Here is a 14,566-nt window from a genome sequence, read left to right as displayed (position 1 = left end):
CTTCCATCCTGCGAATGTTACGACCACGAATTTCTGACACGGCAGACGGGCAGTGTCTGGCAAGAAGCTGACTAATATGACGTACCCCTCCAACGCGAGCATAACCTTTCCGATCCGTCCCGACATATGAACTTAACCCACCCAAACAACAGTCAAGATGAGTGAATTCAAAGAAATGGTCGTTATTCTTACCGGAGCTTCTCGAGGTATGTATCTATTCACTAAATGCACCATCACCTCGCTTTCTGTTCTAGTCAAAATATGCATTACACTTTCGTGGTCTGCAAACCTCCCAGACGTGTAAAAAAAGCTACACGTGCAAGCGTAGTCAACACCAACGCAGGCTCTCATACCGCCAATTCCCTTGCTAATCCACTCTCGTAGGCATCGGCCAAGCTATTGCGCACCACCTCCTCTCGCGAAACCACAAAGTCGTCCTAGTCTCGCGTACTGAATCGGCTCTGTCTGCCCTTCAATCCCAATATGGCAACGAGAAAGTAGCTGTACTCGCTGGCGATATGGCGGATGCTTCGCTCCCGCAGAAAGCGGTTGATATGGCGAACGAGCGGTGGGGACGCATTGATTCGTTGATTGTGAATCACGGGACGCTGGATCCGGTGAAGAAGGTGGCGGATAGTAGTCCTGAGGAGTGGAGGAAGGGGTTTGATGTTAATGTGTTTAGTGCGGTTGGCATGGTAAGTCGAAGTCTCGTTCTGTTCTATTCATTCCTCCTTCTATCGACGATACTTGCTCAGACCTTGAACATCAACATTATGTATCCTGGCCTCATGCAACAAACTGACCCCCTGCTTTATCTAGGTCCAAGCCGCCCTCCCCTACCTCCGCAAGACTTCTGGTACCATCCTTCTGACCTCCTCCGGCGCCGCAACATCCGCCTACCAAGGCTGGGGCTGCTACGGCGCGGGGAAAGCCGTGTTGAACCACCTTGCCCTTACGCTCTCCGTAGAAGAGCCCTCTATCACTACTATCTCCATCCGCCCTGGTGTTGTAGACACGGAGATGCAGCGTGAAATTCGCGAAGTGCACCACGAGCGCATGAGCGAGAAAGATAGGACTAAGTTCAGTGGATTGAAGAAAGACGGTGGACTGCTGAAGCCGGAGCAGCCGGGTCATGTTATGGCGAGGTTGGCTGTGGCAAAGGCGGAGGATGTAAAGGGCTTCAATGGACAGTTTTTGAGCTGGAATGATGAGAGTTTGGGGGCTTTTCAGCAGGACTAGATGGGGGCTTAACATCGGTTACATAGTGACCATCGTCACAACTAGTGCACTTCTTCTAGCATCAACCAGACTCATTTTCCTCTTCCTCTCGATCTTCCCACCGAAAGTGCTTGGCCGCTCTCGGAAACAATGTCCCCTCCCTTTCTATATGCTCGATAATCTCCCCTTTCCACTCCAACTCAGGCGTCCACACGCTAACAATGTGATCAAGACTGAACACCCACCTAAGCATATCTGTTTGCTCGAGTGTCCTTGTATAATGCCAGTATAGATGCACTTCCGCCCCAGCAGCTTGGAAAGCAGCCCAAAGGGGGCCTAGAATGCGGAATAGCAAGTCCCATTGCTTAAATCGGATCTCGGTCTGGATGAATGTGATGCAGAGTTTGAAGTCTTTCTTCCGGCGAATACCTTCAGTGAGTTGCGTGAAAGCTTTGCTGAGTTTGTTTTCATCGATCGTCCAGGGTAGCCACACTTCAGATCGCTCCTGTGTAAGATATAGATCCATTGCCCTCAGATGCTCTGCGGGTAGTACACCAAGTTTGAACGCATCTTCGTGCAGTATGGTATGCATTTGTTCTGGACATCTGACCAGGAAAGCGTAATCTTGGTGCGCAGCAACGCGGTAGTACGCCTCCAGGGCTTCTCGGGCCGTGTCCGGGTCGACGTATGCAGGGTTTACGACGATGGGCTTGGTGTCACGCGGAGTACGGCCAATCTTAGGATGCATGTGAGCTGTCGTCCATCTAAAACCGTGTCCGATAGTAGGACTCGGAGACATATAGCACGATGCCAGTCGGTGATAGTTGTCATCCCAGATGTAGTCGTATATCAAATCACGCAGTTCCCGTGGTAGGCAGGCTTGCATCTTAGTAGCGAGGCAAAGACAAGATATCTGCGCATGCGTTTGAGCGACTTGTTCGAATGGACTGCCGTCGATTGATTAGTAGACTGAAAAGAATGCGACATGGTGTTGACATCGCGTACCCTCCTCTGGACAAGCCCTGGGCGCGCATTACTTCCCTTTTCAGCCCTTGTAGCCTCCCATTCTCGCTTTCGTACTCCCACTTGCTGTCTGGGCATTATTATCGACGTAAGCTCCGCACTGAATTTACTGACGATGTATGCCTGCTCATAGCCGCTACGATTCTCCTCTTTCCCTTTTCCCTCTTTCCTATGTCGCTGAGCGCCTGGAGATAGCCTTCTATCATCTCGTAGCGCATGACATGCTGGGATAACTGCCTTTCTGCAGCGGCCAGTTCTATCTGCAAGCCAGCATCGCGCCTTTGTAAAAAAGCTTGTCGTTGTGTAGTCATGACGTCGGCTACGTGGTTGTAACTTTCCATCGTGCAAAACACCGAAGTTTGAGTTGTGACACCTGAGAAGCTGAAACGCTAGTCCTAAAAGGGTGAGGTTCCATTGCTAGTACACCAAAGACCTCGGGAGCGTATTTCCCAAGGTTTTGACACAAACGCCCAATCCCAGAGGTGCAGTATCGCCCGGGGTGGTTGTTCTGATAACGGGACCTCGCAAAAGATGCTCCTTTGACCGCGGCATCGGGGCATATGCGGTGGCATCAGTCGCATGATGGTCAGCACTAGCTCGCTGGCTAGTTCCAAGGTTATACCGAGGCGCATTATCTTGCAGACGTAATCAATCTAAACCATGCACTCTGCAGATAGGGAAGGCTCATGGGACTTTGAATGAGAACAGAGAAAGATGCATCATAATTAACTACGTAAAATGGTTCCTCATAGCTTCGACTTGGACACGATCATAGAGTTGCCAATGTTCAGCCACTTGACAGCATCTGTGACGAGCTCGTCCACAATCTCCCTCGCATTCTTCCTCTCGTTAACAACGGCAGCGACCTTGCCCATTAGGAACGGCCGCGCGTTGTCCATAGTCTCGTCGTCGAGGTCGTCGCCCATCTTCTCGAGATCATGCTCGACAGGCAATATGCCCTTGGCAGTAAGATCCTTGATCTCTTGTTGCCTGTTCTCCTCCCAGTTCTGGACGTATGGGTTGGTGCGGATGCGGAGTGGGCGTCCGGTGAAGATGATGGTGCGGATGTTGTCGTCCCAGCCAGCTGTGCGGACGGCTTCTTGGTGGGCCTTGGGTGCACCGGCTTCCTCGGAGAGAACGAAGCGTGTTCCGACCCAGACACCGGTGGCACCGAATGTGAGCATCGCAGCGAGCGACTGGCCGTTGTAGATACCGCCGGCAGCTACAATTTGTACCTGCTCGCCGGTCAAAGGCGACTTGTGGCCCTCGACCATCTTGACCGCTGCTGGGATGAAGATGGATGTGGGAACGTCTCCGGTGTGTCCTCCGCCCTCGCCTCCTTGTGCGCAGATGATGTCGACGCCGATGTCGAGGCACTTCTTGATGTGCTTGGGGTGGCCGATCATGTTCATGTAGAGGATTCCGTGCTTGTGTAGCTTCTCGACGACGGCCTTGGGTGGGACACCGACGGCGGAGACGAATAGTTTGGCGCCAGAGTCGATAATGATATCGACGAGCTCGTTCAGCTTGCCCTTGGTGTAGTCGTAGCTATATGCCGTTAGTCGCGTGCCTTCTGGCATGTGATGGATCGCCCAGTACGTACTTGGTCTTGCGCGCGCTGCCTCCAACCTGAGGAAGGAGCAGGTCGATACCGAATGGCGCGTTCTTGTCGTTCAGGTATCCCTTCAACTCGGCGATCTGCTCGCGGAGCATGTCGGGTGTGTATCCGACACCGCCGATGACACCGAGACCTCCAGCGTTGGTGACGGCGGCGGCGAGCTTGGGTCCAGCAGCCACGTTCATGCCCGCAAGCATGACGGGGTGCTGGATCTTCAGCAGGTCGGTGAGCTTGGTGCGGATTTGCTCTGAGGTTTGTCAGCTGGGCACATGTGAATGAGGCGTGAATGCGTACGTGGAGAAGCCATGATGACGGTATGGAGGTTTGCGGTTGAAAGAGGGAAGATGCGAGGTATTTCAACAGCGAGAAAGCAAGACGAGTGGATCGAGGACTCGGGCGAATTCTTAAGGTTTGGGGAGTCGGGCCCTTTCTTATGGTTGAGGAGTCCTGGTCGACTCTCTGTAAGCCGTGAGCCGAGGCACGTCGCATGTCTCACGCGGAGAGCGCTAACCGCTTATCGTCTAGTGTCATCCGGGGAAGGCTGTCGGCATCGCGCGCCTGCCTCTGTCTGTCCCACCGCGTCACATGCTAACATGTTCACTAATGCATCCAGATGTTTAGCCACGCTCAGGGCCGCCCCATCACGGTGTCCACGCCGTGTAGCGCTCTCAGTTGATGCCATTCACAGCAAAGTCTCTAATCGATCGAATTTTCACTCGTCACCCACTCAACGCCAGGAGTGTGATGCACCCTCCGACTCTCGCGTTCCGCGCGAGCCTCCATCGCAAGATGTGCGGAAAGCTTTTTCTTACAAACCAGTCTACCGTAAGAAGGAACTTGCCGTCGTTGCTTTGGGGAGCAACATGGGCGACAGAGTGGCCATGATTGAACGTGCATGCAGAGAGATGGAGTCAGGTGGAAAAATAAAGATCGTACGAACCAGTAGTTTGTGGGAGAGCAAAGCCATGTACGTACTCGATCAAGACAACTTCGTCAATGGTGCCTGTCAGGTATGCTAAATAATATCCCTTCTCCCAAACGTCAAATTCACACAAACAGATAGAAACTAGTCTGTCACCAATCGAACTCTTAGACGCGCTTCAGAAAGTTGAGAATGATATGGGCCGCGTTAAAGTCATCGACAAAGGACCTAGAAATATTGATTTGGACATTTTACTTCATGGAAACGAGAAAAGTTCCAGCGAAAGACTTACGATCCCGCATGCGTTGATGTTCGAGAGGCAGTTCGTTCTACGCCCTCTTGTTGAGTAAGATAACCATCTATCTGGCCAGTGAAACGGTGCTGATCCTCTCTAGACTTTTGCGCAATCAGCGTGAAGATTACCCATTCTCGAATCAAATCAAACGCCATTTCAAAAGACTCCTTAAATCAGAGGTGCCGCTGGTGCCGCTGACGCCACTTGGACCAGATCTATCACCGATATCGTCTTCTCGGAGAGCGAATAACACGAGGATCATGTCTATCCTGAATGTCACACCGGACTCATTCTCCGATGGCGGCCAAAACTACAATATCGATGAAGCAACCCTAGCGAACACCATTCGCGAACACATCTCGGCCGGAGCCACAATAATCGACGTAGGCGGACAGTCAACACGACCCGGTGCTGTCCAGGTCTCCGCCGAAGAAGAGCTAGCACGTGTCCTGCCAGCTGTAAAGCTGATACGCTCATTACCAGAGACAAACAACATCGCAATCAGCGTCGACACATACCGCGGCAGCGTCGCCGAAGCGGCCATCAACGCCGGCGCGAACATGATCAACGACGTCAGTGCAGGTACCATGGACGACACAATGCTCTCCACCATGGGCAAACTCGGCTGTACAGTATGTCTCATGCACATGCGCGGCACGCCGGAAACCATGACCAGTCCTGAGATGACATCCTACCCCGATGGCATCATAAAGACCGTAGGCCGCGAACTCGTCGAGCGCGTTATTGCCGCGGAAAAAGCGGGTGTCAGGCGCTGGCGTATCGTTCTCGATCCTGGTATTGGCTTTGCGAAGACAAAGGAACATAATCTTGAACTACTTCGCCGACAGGATGAGTTGATGAGGTATCCGGGTCTAGAAGGCATTCCTTGGCTTGTGGGCACGAGTCGGAAGAAGTTTATCGGCGATATTACGGGGGTCACGGAAGCGAAAGATAGGGTCTGGGGGACGGCGGCTGCTGTATCGGCGGCTGTCAGGGGTGGTGCGCAGATTGTGAGGGTGCATGATGTCAAGGAGATGGCGCAGGTAGCGAAGATGGCAGACGCACTGTGGCGCGACGTGGCAGAGGTCCCGTTGGTTCCGAGCCAGTCATGATTGTGGTTGTCAACTCGCTTCCACCGAGGCTGCACCAAACAAAGAAGGCGGGGAAGGAACACCTGTAACCTCGAACAACGTCGCACTTCTCTTTATCCTCAACAACAAACATGGCGAATCTTCGTGAGCTTGATCAAGAACTACGACGCGTACAGGATCGAGTATTTCAGTAGGTGGCTGCCGTACTATGTCGCTGCTCGTCCTAGCTAATCCACGCAGTTTAAAACGTCGTCAGAACTGGTGAGCACATTCGTACCAGATGCAGTCAAAGACTGAGATGATCTAATCGTAGCATCAAGCGAGCCATGGATGGCAACTAGCTACTGTTGGAGTAATGATGATTGGGGCGAGTGGAAAGCGTGAGTTGCTTAAATCCCGGAAAGATGCAGCCCCACGGTAGGTATTCGCTTACAGACATAGTCTGAACAAAGAACTCGAAGCATCTTACGAATCACACTCGAAAGCTTGGAACAAGCTATACTACGCCAGAATGCATGACCGTCTACCTCGGGAGATCCGAGACATGATAAATGTCCAATTCTGGGATGAGGAATATTTGAAAGGCGGAGAGGGCTTTGAGGTAGCCATGAGGGCAAAGGACGAACCTGGACTTGGCGAAGCATGGTTACCTCATCGTATCCTGCGCATCTCACACGTCGTTCTACCAGAATACGTAGGAGATGCAGCTGCAAAAGAGAACGTCCATATGTGGTACGAGATCTACGCAGCTGAAACCTGCTACTGCAGCTGGCTGGTACTCGGCAGCCACAACCTAGGCGAAAACCTCACGACGGTGATATGCAAAGATAACTTCCAGGTGGGGTTAGATCCTTCCACTGCTCTCCGAGAGATCACTATCGAAGTTTCCGACACCTCTCTCGCGCTAGGCCACAAAGACTCCAACTTCAAAGACGCTACGTCGCGTCGAGAGGCGTTCAATCTCCTTCTGCGCATCAAGAAAAAAGCTGGATTCAAGCTCAGTCTCACAATACACCAAGATTGCATTCGTCTCAACATGTGGCCTGAAATCCTTGAGCTCCTGCGGCCCATCGTCAAGGTGTTTGAGCAGGAAGGAGCCCACGTCAGTGTTAAGTCTGACTATGATCCTTCCGGCCCGCATTGCATTGACGTGGGCCCGGGTGTTAGCACCGATCTCGCACACCTGGTCAGGAACTACGATCCAGAAACTTGGAAGCAGAGCACGAAGCAGAGTCTGATCGATTACTATGAAGAGGTGAGATGGTTATAACTCATCTATGTAGTGATATCTGACAAGGGATTAAGATCGATGATGAGTATATCAGACCATACCACCGCTACTATCGTAGTGAAGAAGACGACCCAGGCTCTGATCCTCATGTCGCTGCATGGAAACGTTTTGTTGGGCCTTCTGGTGTGCCATGAGGAGGATTTACCTCATTCGAGAGGAAGGATGCGTAGCTGAAACTGTGCCGATACCACATCAATCTCAACATTTTAACCACATGCAAATGTACAAGCTTGGCACATGAGGAGTTCAATAATCGTGAGGCCACCCATGAAGCACGCGTAAGTGGGGCAAACCGCTAATCTAGCGCGATTTCGCCTTACGAACATGATGATAATCTACACTTCATGACTGCCGAAGGAGAGTACACGCTTTTGACTGAGACAGCCATCTTCTCTTCTTTCGCGCGATACCAACACCATGAAAAGTTCACACGACTTGGAACAAGACGTGCGCGACACGTGTAACAGACTGTTCATGTTTGTATCTCCATTCTCATACACTGCTGCCTGGACTGCAGAGAATCTGACCTGTCTGACTAGCTTGAAACGCGGAAAAGCTGCTGCAGAGAAGAGGGAGCGTACAGCAGCGAGACATGAGTGGCTATCAGCAGCGGAGAAGAAGACGGAAGTGCAGGCGTAAGTGACCGCCAGCTCTACCCAATTTTGTTCATCGCTGACGCTGCTTGATACACAGCGAGCTCGAAAAATCTTGTGAGCAGTTATCGAGAGCCTGGAACATGTTATGCTCTGCTAGGATGCAAGAGCTACTGCCTACCGAGCTTCGCGAGATGATATATGCACAAATCTGGAATACGGAGTATCTTAACTCTATAAGACAGCCAAATCAGCAGTCCGGTCCTCTTGGCCACTCTGATCCGAGGTGCCATACACATGTTGTTCGCCCCGACTTCATGGGCAAAGAGACAGCCCTGGAGATAGTGCAGGCGTGGTACGAGGCAGCATCTACACTCACACCAGATACTTTCACGATCCCCGATAACCGGGAGTCGATCAAACAAACCATATGCGAAGATCGTTTCAAACTCGGCCTAGACCCAGCCACAGTCCTCAGGACTCTCACCATCGATTTCGACGAGACCACGTCTAGGCTCGCTAGTCCGTATTGCAAATGGCCAGACGCAGCTACACGCCGAAAGTCTTTCGATCTTCTCCACCGGATCAAGAAGAAGGCTGGATTTCGACTCAATTTTCGTATATGCACTCCTAAGTTCCGATTGAACTGTTGGCCCGACTTCTTCGATCTCATGCAACCCATAGTCAAGACCCTTGCCGACGAAGGAGCTATCGTCGACGTCCAGGCTATACATTGTAGCCGGGGCCCTCACCCGATGCCGTATGTCTATGTAGACCTCAACAAAATCGTCAGAGGCCATGATCCAGCGACGTGGAAGCAGGGCGTGATCAAGTATCTGGACTCGGTAATACTAGCCTCCTCGTTATCATCATGCAAGCACCGCGCTGACAAGCAGAGTAGATCTGTGACTGTCGCATTAGGAATCAGGACAGACATTATCGAGGGGAGGACGAGCCGCATTACAATCCAGACGATGGGCAGGAGGATTATTGGAACTGGAATTTGCTCGAAGACACAGGTTTACGACCTTCTGATTTGGATAGAAGGTTGTCGAGACAGAATTGTGGTTGTGATGGCTCCGGGAGGCGCAGGTCGTTTAAGTATGGCTCGTAAGTGGTACGCAAATAAAGCTGTAGGCTGCAGGGAAGTCCTAGGGAGGAAGGCGGGGACGGAAACGTTAATGGATGGGTGCGGAGTCTTCTTCGGTAGTTGCAGCTCGCTGCGCTTCAGGGTTGTTGCTGAGACAAGGGATCGGAATGTTCCGAGGTTGCGGCTGTGCCGCATGCCCGCAGTCGATAAACATACAGTAATCCCAACTCTTAACTTCTTGACCCCCTCCCCCGAGGGCCGTACGTCTCACACTCCCCACGCTTCCCACAGTGTGAGCTCATCGCCATATACAGCCGCAACAATGGATACAGACCTGGAATCAGCGCTCGACTGTCTGCGCGAGTGAGACGGACTATTCGGCCCCACTTCGCTCTTGTGCTAACGAGCTGGCAGCATCAAGCGGAAGGACCTCGATGCTCAGAAAGAGTATGTGAATTCCAGAAATTCTCCAATCTCCAAAACTGTACTAAAAACTGCGTCAGGGTCAACTCAGTCAAGGATGAAATCGTAGCTACTAATGCAAAGCTCGATGCGTTACAAAAACAACGCAAAGAGATGACGAAAAGGAAGATTGATGCGCTTCTCCGGTAAGTGCATAGAGCTCGGAAACTTGAGATCATCCCCAGCTTAATGTAGTTCTACCCACCAGGAATCTTCCGTCAGCTATCCGGCGGTACTCTGCAGCCTGGAGTCTTCCATTCTTCGAAATGTTCCAACAACGTCTACCCCGCGAGCTCCGAGATATGGTCTATTCGCACATCTGGGACAGTAAAACTCTGGCCGATACAAACAGAAGTACCTAGGTATGATACCCATCATGGACTCTCGTTGCCGGAGTTTGCGGCAAGACTGCAAGAAAGCCATGACGACGTTTGTCGAATCGGATGCGATTGACGGCTGCCATCACAACTTGGCACCATACTTTATAAAGCCAGTTTTCGTCGGGCAAGACTCTGCCCTTGAAATGATCGAAGCTTGGTATAGTCGCTTGGCTCGCGGCAACGACTACTATGCAATGGGAATACATGTGACTGACATACCGTCTTTCCTTCATCAAGACAAATTTCATGTTGGTCTGAAGCCTGCAGCTATTTTGCGAAGGCTAGCTGTCGTTTTGAACGCTGATTCAACAATCGCGATCCTCGAAGAAGAATCAGACGGCGCGCATGTTTATAAGCTCCACTTCAAAAGGCTTCTGTCCATCGAGAAGAAAAGGGACTTTACGCTGACTCTTCGGGTCCTCCAAAAATACATTAGGCTCAACGTTTGGCAGCGGATCTTCGACACATTTAGGGATACAGTTGTCAACTTTGAGAAAGAGGGAGGTCGTGTGCGGGTCCAGTTCGTGTACGACAGCTTCTACCCACGTCGAGTACCGAAGTATGATATGCTCCCCGCTCTGAGACATCCAGAATCCAACTGGCGAGAGGATGCAGTACGCTTCTTTGACAATGTAAGATCTTCCCGTCATCCATATCCTACTCACTTCATCTGACCATATGCGTGAACCAGGTTACACGTCTGTGCGACATACACAGGGCTTATCGTATCGAAAACAACGACGATTATGACCCCACTTCACGTCCCGAAGATGGCGATACTCCTTACGGAACGGATGAAGACATCTACAGCGATGAAGGCGATAGCGATGACAGTGTTGAAAGGTATCGCCATGATGGTCGAGGAAATTATTCAGGTGCAGTGTCTTCGCCACGTCAGTACGGAAGTGACCTCATACAATGGAAGAACGACTTACTAGAGGATCTCGAAATGGAAGAAAGTGAGGCAATTAAAGACATGTACGAATACTGGGAGAGCTTCGACGCGCCCAGCTGGGTGGGTGCCTCCTCCGAGTCTGAGCACGTAGATGGACCCGGGTACGACCCAGATTCAGGTTCCGATTGAGAAGGCCGGAATAGCATCACGTGATCACTTATCTCACTCGGGTTTACTACCCTTACTAGTTAGCTCCTCAGTCATTTCAATACATATGATGCTACATAAATCTCTCGCAACCATCAGACGTTCGTGAACACTGACATATACCATGTTGTATGGATGATATACTGCGGCCGTCTTAATAGTGCAGGGATTCGGATCTTCGGAATGCTAGCCGGTCCGATGCCACTAAAGCGCGAGCGCCTATCCACCGTGCCACCTCATATTCTTAGCGACAAGACTTCAACCCCCAAGGTTCATCCGCATTGATCACGCCACCCAAAAACAGCCATGGAGAGAGCAGCTATGATCGATTGGAAGCTATCGGCTGAGTCCGCAGTGCAGCGGCTTCGCGCGTAGGTCTTTGGGCCCTGTCAGCACCTCATGTCAGATCAGTTCTAACGTAGTTGCAGCATCAAGGGTATGGAATTAGACGCGAACGATACGTACGCAAAGCTCCTAGAGCTTCACTGGTGCACCTTGTGCTGAATCCTCCCAGAATTCGTACAGCTACGCGAACTATCTCAGCATTGAGAAGGCAGATCAAAGCATTAAAAATCGAAGAAGCAAGAGCGCGACAGCGCAAGAGAGACGTCCGGCGCGAGTAAGTCTTGATCTCTATGAACTCGAGCAAAGACCTCATACAAGACTCCAACACAGACACCTTCCGTTAGCTCTCTCGGCGTTCACCGCCTCATGGAGTCGCCCCTTCTTCGAGCAAATGCAACGGCGTTTGCCTCGTGAAGTTCGCGACATTGTATACGCATACGTCTGGGACGACAAGACACTGAAAGATACTCGTATAACATATCATCCTAAGTGGAATTGCTCTGGGGGCGACATAGATTGCGACACTCTAGTAAAAACGCATCACCCGGGAACAGTGGACAGCTGCCCTAAACATGGACAAATTCCATACTTTATGAGACCTGGATTCCTAGGGGATGCATCGGCCTTGGAGATTGTCGAATTCTGGTACAAGTCGATCTCAAGAGTAAAACCCGACATATGGGAATTACGAACCACAGACGAACTCGACTACGTTATCCGTGGCGACGCCTTCTCTGTCGGTTTGGATACTACAACTGTTGTGCGCAAGTTGACACTCAGGCTTACTACCGACGGATTCCTAAGGAACAAGGGCAAGGACACCAGCGAATCGAAACGAACTGTCGACGCGCTGCTCCAGATAAAGAATAAGGCGAATTTCAAACTAAGGCTGCGGTTGGAGCAGTCATACCTCCAACTCAATCCCTGGTTCACCGTCTTCGACATCTTCCGACCCATGATCGAGAAATTTGAGGAAGAAGGCGCGGACGTAAGGCTGCTTCTTGTCTACGCCCAAGATCTTAAACCGAAATTGGTGTTCAACATGCTCCCCGCGTTGAAGAATCCCGAATCCAACTGGAGAGAGGAAGCCGCTCGTCACTTCGACAGTGTAAGCACACTAATTCTACATCGCTTGCTGCCTCACACATAGTGACTTACAAACATATAGGATTCCCGCGTACGCGAGCATCACAAACACTATCGCATCGAAAACGACGCAGACTACGACCCGCGGGAACTTAAGAGCAGGGACTACAGCGAGGATGACTGGGAGTCAGACGATTACCTAGGCTATGAAGAAACTGACTCTGACCGCGATGAACATGGCAAATCTGTTTCTCCGGAACCTCCATGGACCCCTTATGAGCCGCCGCGATATTATGGAACTATGTTTAGAGAGGATCAGATTGAAGAGGGGTATGAGCTGGATAGCGCGAGTGAGGGGGATGACTAGAAGGCAGGAAGCTTGTCAATTTGTTGAACTGGGCAGCATTGCTCGTGAAGCTTTAGTATCTTTACAAGAGCTGCGTTCACTATAGATATGTACTTTCTGAAGATACGAGGAAGTAGACATTACCTTGCCCGATTGTGATCAGATACAACATCGTAAGAATAATAACGCATGTCAGCCAGCGAAGTAGCGCAGAGATTCCCGACGTCATGTCGTCGCAACGCTAGCTGTTCCGACGCCACTAGAGCGCCTTCTCACTTCATGTATCCAGCCACTGTGCGTCAACTTCCACTATGCACTCACCCGATCAGGCTGTCTAAGTCCAGCCACGGAGACGGCAATGACCGATGATCCAAAACCGCTGGAGGAGCTCAGCCCACGGACGCGCATCCGACGTGAAAACGAAAGATTGCGTAAAAAGTAAGCTCTACATGCTCAGTAGATCGCGACGTTAATCTGATATGACGTCTACCAAATAGGTACCGTCCCTTGGTGAAAGCGATATGCCGTGTCTGCGCAACATGGAACCTAGCCTTTTGCGAACAAATGCAAGCGCGCCTCCCCTTGGAACTGCGCAACATGGTGTACAAGCATGTATGGGACGCGCCTACACTTGAATCAACACAAGGTTCAATGGCCTACCTCGTCCACCGCCGGTGTAGAGGCGCACGTAAAGGCAAGGAAGAAGAATGCCAAAAGGTGGCCTCGACGTACGAGCCAGGCACAAGATACACCGTCTACCTGCATCCCTGCTACATGCATACCTGGACCCCTTTCTTCGTCAGGCCGGGATACGTGGGTCAGGAAACAGCTCGAGAGGTTGTGGAGGCGTGGTACAAAATCATCGGTACATGGAGGCCTAAGATGTGGAATATAGGGGACCTTATTGAGCTTCAGCACATCATACGCAGGGATGTGTTTTTCGTTGGCCTAGATCCGTCAAAGTTCCTTCGCACTCTGACGCTTGACCTCCATACTGAGAGTCTCTTCACGAGTCGTGACGGCGAGTCGACTCAGGATTGCATCGACTCGCTCCTCAGCATCAAGCGCAAAACCGACTTCAAATTGATCATCCTATTGAGGCAGAGGAACATTAGCTTCAACTCATGGTCTACAGCTTTCGATGCGCTGCGGCATGTAGTTACTGTGTTTGAGGCCGAGGGCGCACACGTTGAAGCTACTTTTACCTACGACAAGGAAAGTCTCTGTCCGAAGATTACCTGGGACTTGCTTCCTGCGCTGAAGAGTGGCAATGACGACTGGCGCGCTGAAGCAGAACGTTATCTTAACTCTGTAAGTGCTCCTCATCACTGTCATCATATATACATACATACTAACACGGCTCTTCAATCCAAACAGGACAGCCGGCTTCGCTCAAGACACAAGGTCTACCATCAAGCTAGCAATATAGCGGACACAGAACATTCCGACGAGTCGGAGTACGATCCTAATGATGATGTCGAGCCCAAGAAAGACACTCTGAGTGATGACAGCGACTTCAACATGAGCGACTCCAACATGTATAGTTTCATTAACGCTCTTCCGCATTTGGGTCGAGGAGACCCTTTTTACGGGACCTATCTTGAGCCGCATGACTTCAAGCCTCCTCCTCCTCCCAAAATACGCCGACCGGCGTGGGAAGACCATATACTGTGGAACGAATAAGGTCCTTGTGCGGAACGAAAG

The 14,566-nt window shown here is 51.2% G+C and overlaps 8 protein-coding genes across 8 annotated transcripts; 6 read left to right on the top strand and 2 right to left on the bottom strand.

Annotated features, from left to right (window-relative positions):
• Positions 1-157: 157 nt before the first annotated feature.
• Positions 158-1,239, top strand: J4E92_005468 (uncharacterized protein; the record flags this gene model as incomplete). The annotated part of the gene is made up of 3 exons (XM_051496849.1): positions 158-206; positions 385-695; positions 820-1,239. The coding sequence occupies 3 exons, from the start codon at positions 158-160 to the stop codon at positions 1,237-1,239; spliced, it is 780 nt and encodes a 259-aa protein (XP_051352509.1).
• Positions 1,240-1,300: 61 nt separating this feature from the next.
• Positions 1,301-1,966, bottom strand: J4E92_005467 (uncharacterized protein; the record flags this gene model as incomplete). Its single annotated transcript, XM_051496848.1, has 1 exon — positions 1,301-1,966. The coding sequence occupies one exon, from the start codon at positions 1,964-1,966 to the stop codon at positions 1,301-1,303; it is 666 nt and encodes a 221-aa protein (XP_051352508.1).
• A 1,021-nt stretch (positions 1,967-2,987) lies between these two features.
• Positions 2,988-4,166, bottom strand: J4E92_005466 (uncharacterized protein; the record flags this gene model as incomplete). Its single annotated transcript, XM_051496847.1, has 3 exons — positions 2,988-3,789; positions 3,845-4,106; positions 4,154-4,166. The coding sequence occupies 3 exons, from the start codon at positions 4,164-4,166 to the stop codon at positions 2,988-2,990; spliced, it is 1,077 nt and encodes a 358-aa protein (XP_051352507.1).
• A 556-nt stretch (positions 4,167-4,722) lies between these two features.
• Positions 4,723-6,188, top strand: J4E92_005465 (uncharacterized protein; the record flags this gene model as incomplete). Its single annotated transcript, XM_051496846.1, has 3 exons — positions 4,723-4,869; positions 4,919-5,127; positions 5,177-6,188. 3 exons carry the CDS (start codon positions 4,723-4,725, stop codon positions 6,186-6,188), a joined length of 1,368 nt encoding a protein of 455 aa, XP_051352506.1.
• Positions 6,189-6,447: 259 nt separating this feature from the next.
• On the top strand, positions 6,448-7,437 carry J4E92_005464 (uncharacterized protein; the record flags this gene model as incomplete). The annotated part of the gene is made up of 2 exons (XM_051496845.1): positions 6,448-6,452; positions 6,603-7,437. The coding sequence occupies 2 exons, from the start codon at positions 6,448-6,450 to the stop codon at positions 7,435-7,437; spliced, it is 840 nt and encodes a 279-aa protein (XP_051352505.1).
• Positions 7,438-10,592: 3,155 nt separating this feature from the next.
• On the top strand, positions 10,593-11,067 carry J4E92_005463 (uncharacterized protein; the record flags this gene model as incomplete). Its single annotated transcript, XM_051496844.1, has 2 exons — positions 10,593-10,597; positions 10,701-11,067. The coding sequence occupies 2 exons, from the start codon at positions 10,593-10,595 to the stop codon at positions 11,065-11,067; spliced, it is 372 nt and encodes a 123-aa protein (XP_051352504.1).
• Positions 11,068-11,796: 729 nt separating this feature from the next.
• On the top strand, positions 11,797-12,883 carry J4E92_005462 (uncharacterized protein; the record flags this gene model as incomplete). The annotated part of the gene is made up of 3 exons (XM_051496843.1): positions 11,797-11,801; positions 11,992-12,538; positions 12,599-12,883. The coding sequence occupies 3 exons, from the start codon at positions 11,797-11,799 to the stop codon at positions 12,881-12,883; spliced, it is 837 nt and encodes a 278-aa protein (XP_051352503.1).
• Positions 12,884-13,513: 630 nt separating this feature from the next.
• Positions 13,514-14,545, top strand: J4E92_005461 (uncharacterized protein; the record flags this gene model as incomplete). The annotated part of the gene is made up of 2 exons (XM_051496842.1): positions 13,514-14,173; positions 14,240-14,545. 2 exons carry the CDS (start codon positions 13,514-13,516, stop codon positions 14,543-14,545), a joined length of 966 nt encoding a protein of 321 aa, XP_051352502.1.
• Positions 14,546-14,566: the final 21 nt, after the last annotated feature.

Source organism: Alternaria infectoria (assembly GCF_024043175.1).
Source record: "Alternaria infectoria strain BMP 0036 chromosome Unknown scaffold_8, whole genome shotgun sequence".
Lineage (NCBI taxonomy): Eukaryota > Fungi > Ascomycota > Dothideomycetes > Pleosporales > Pleosporaceae > Alternaria > Alternaria infectoria.
The sequence above is the reverse complement of the archived record's forward strand: the minus strand, read 5'-3'. Positions and strand labels throughout refer to the sequence as shown.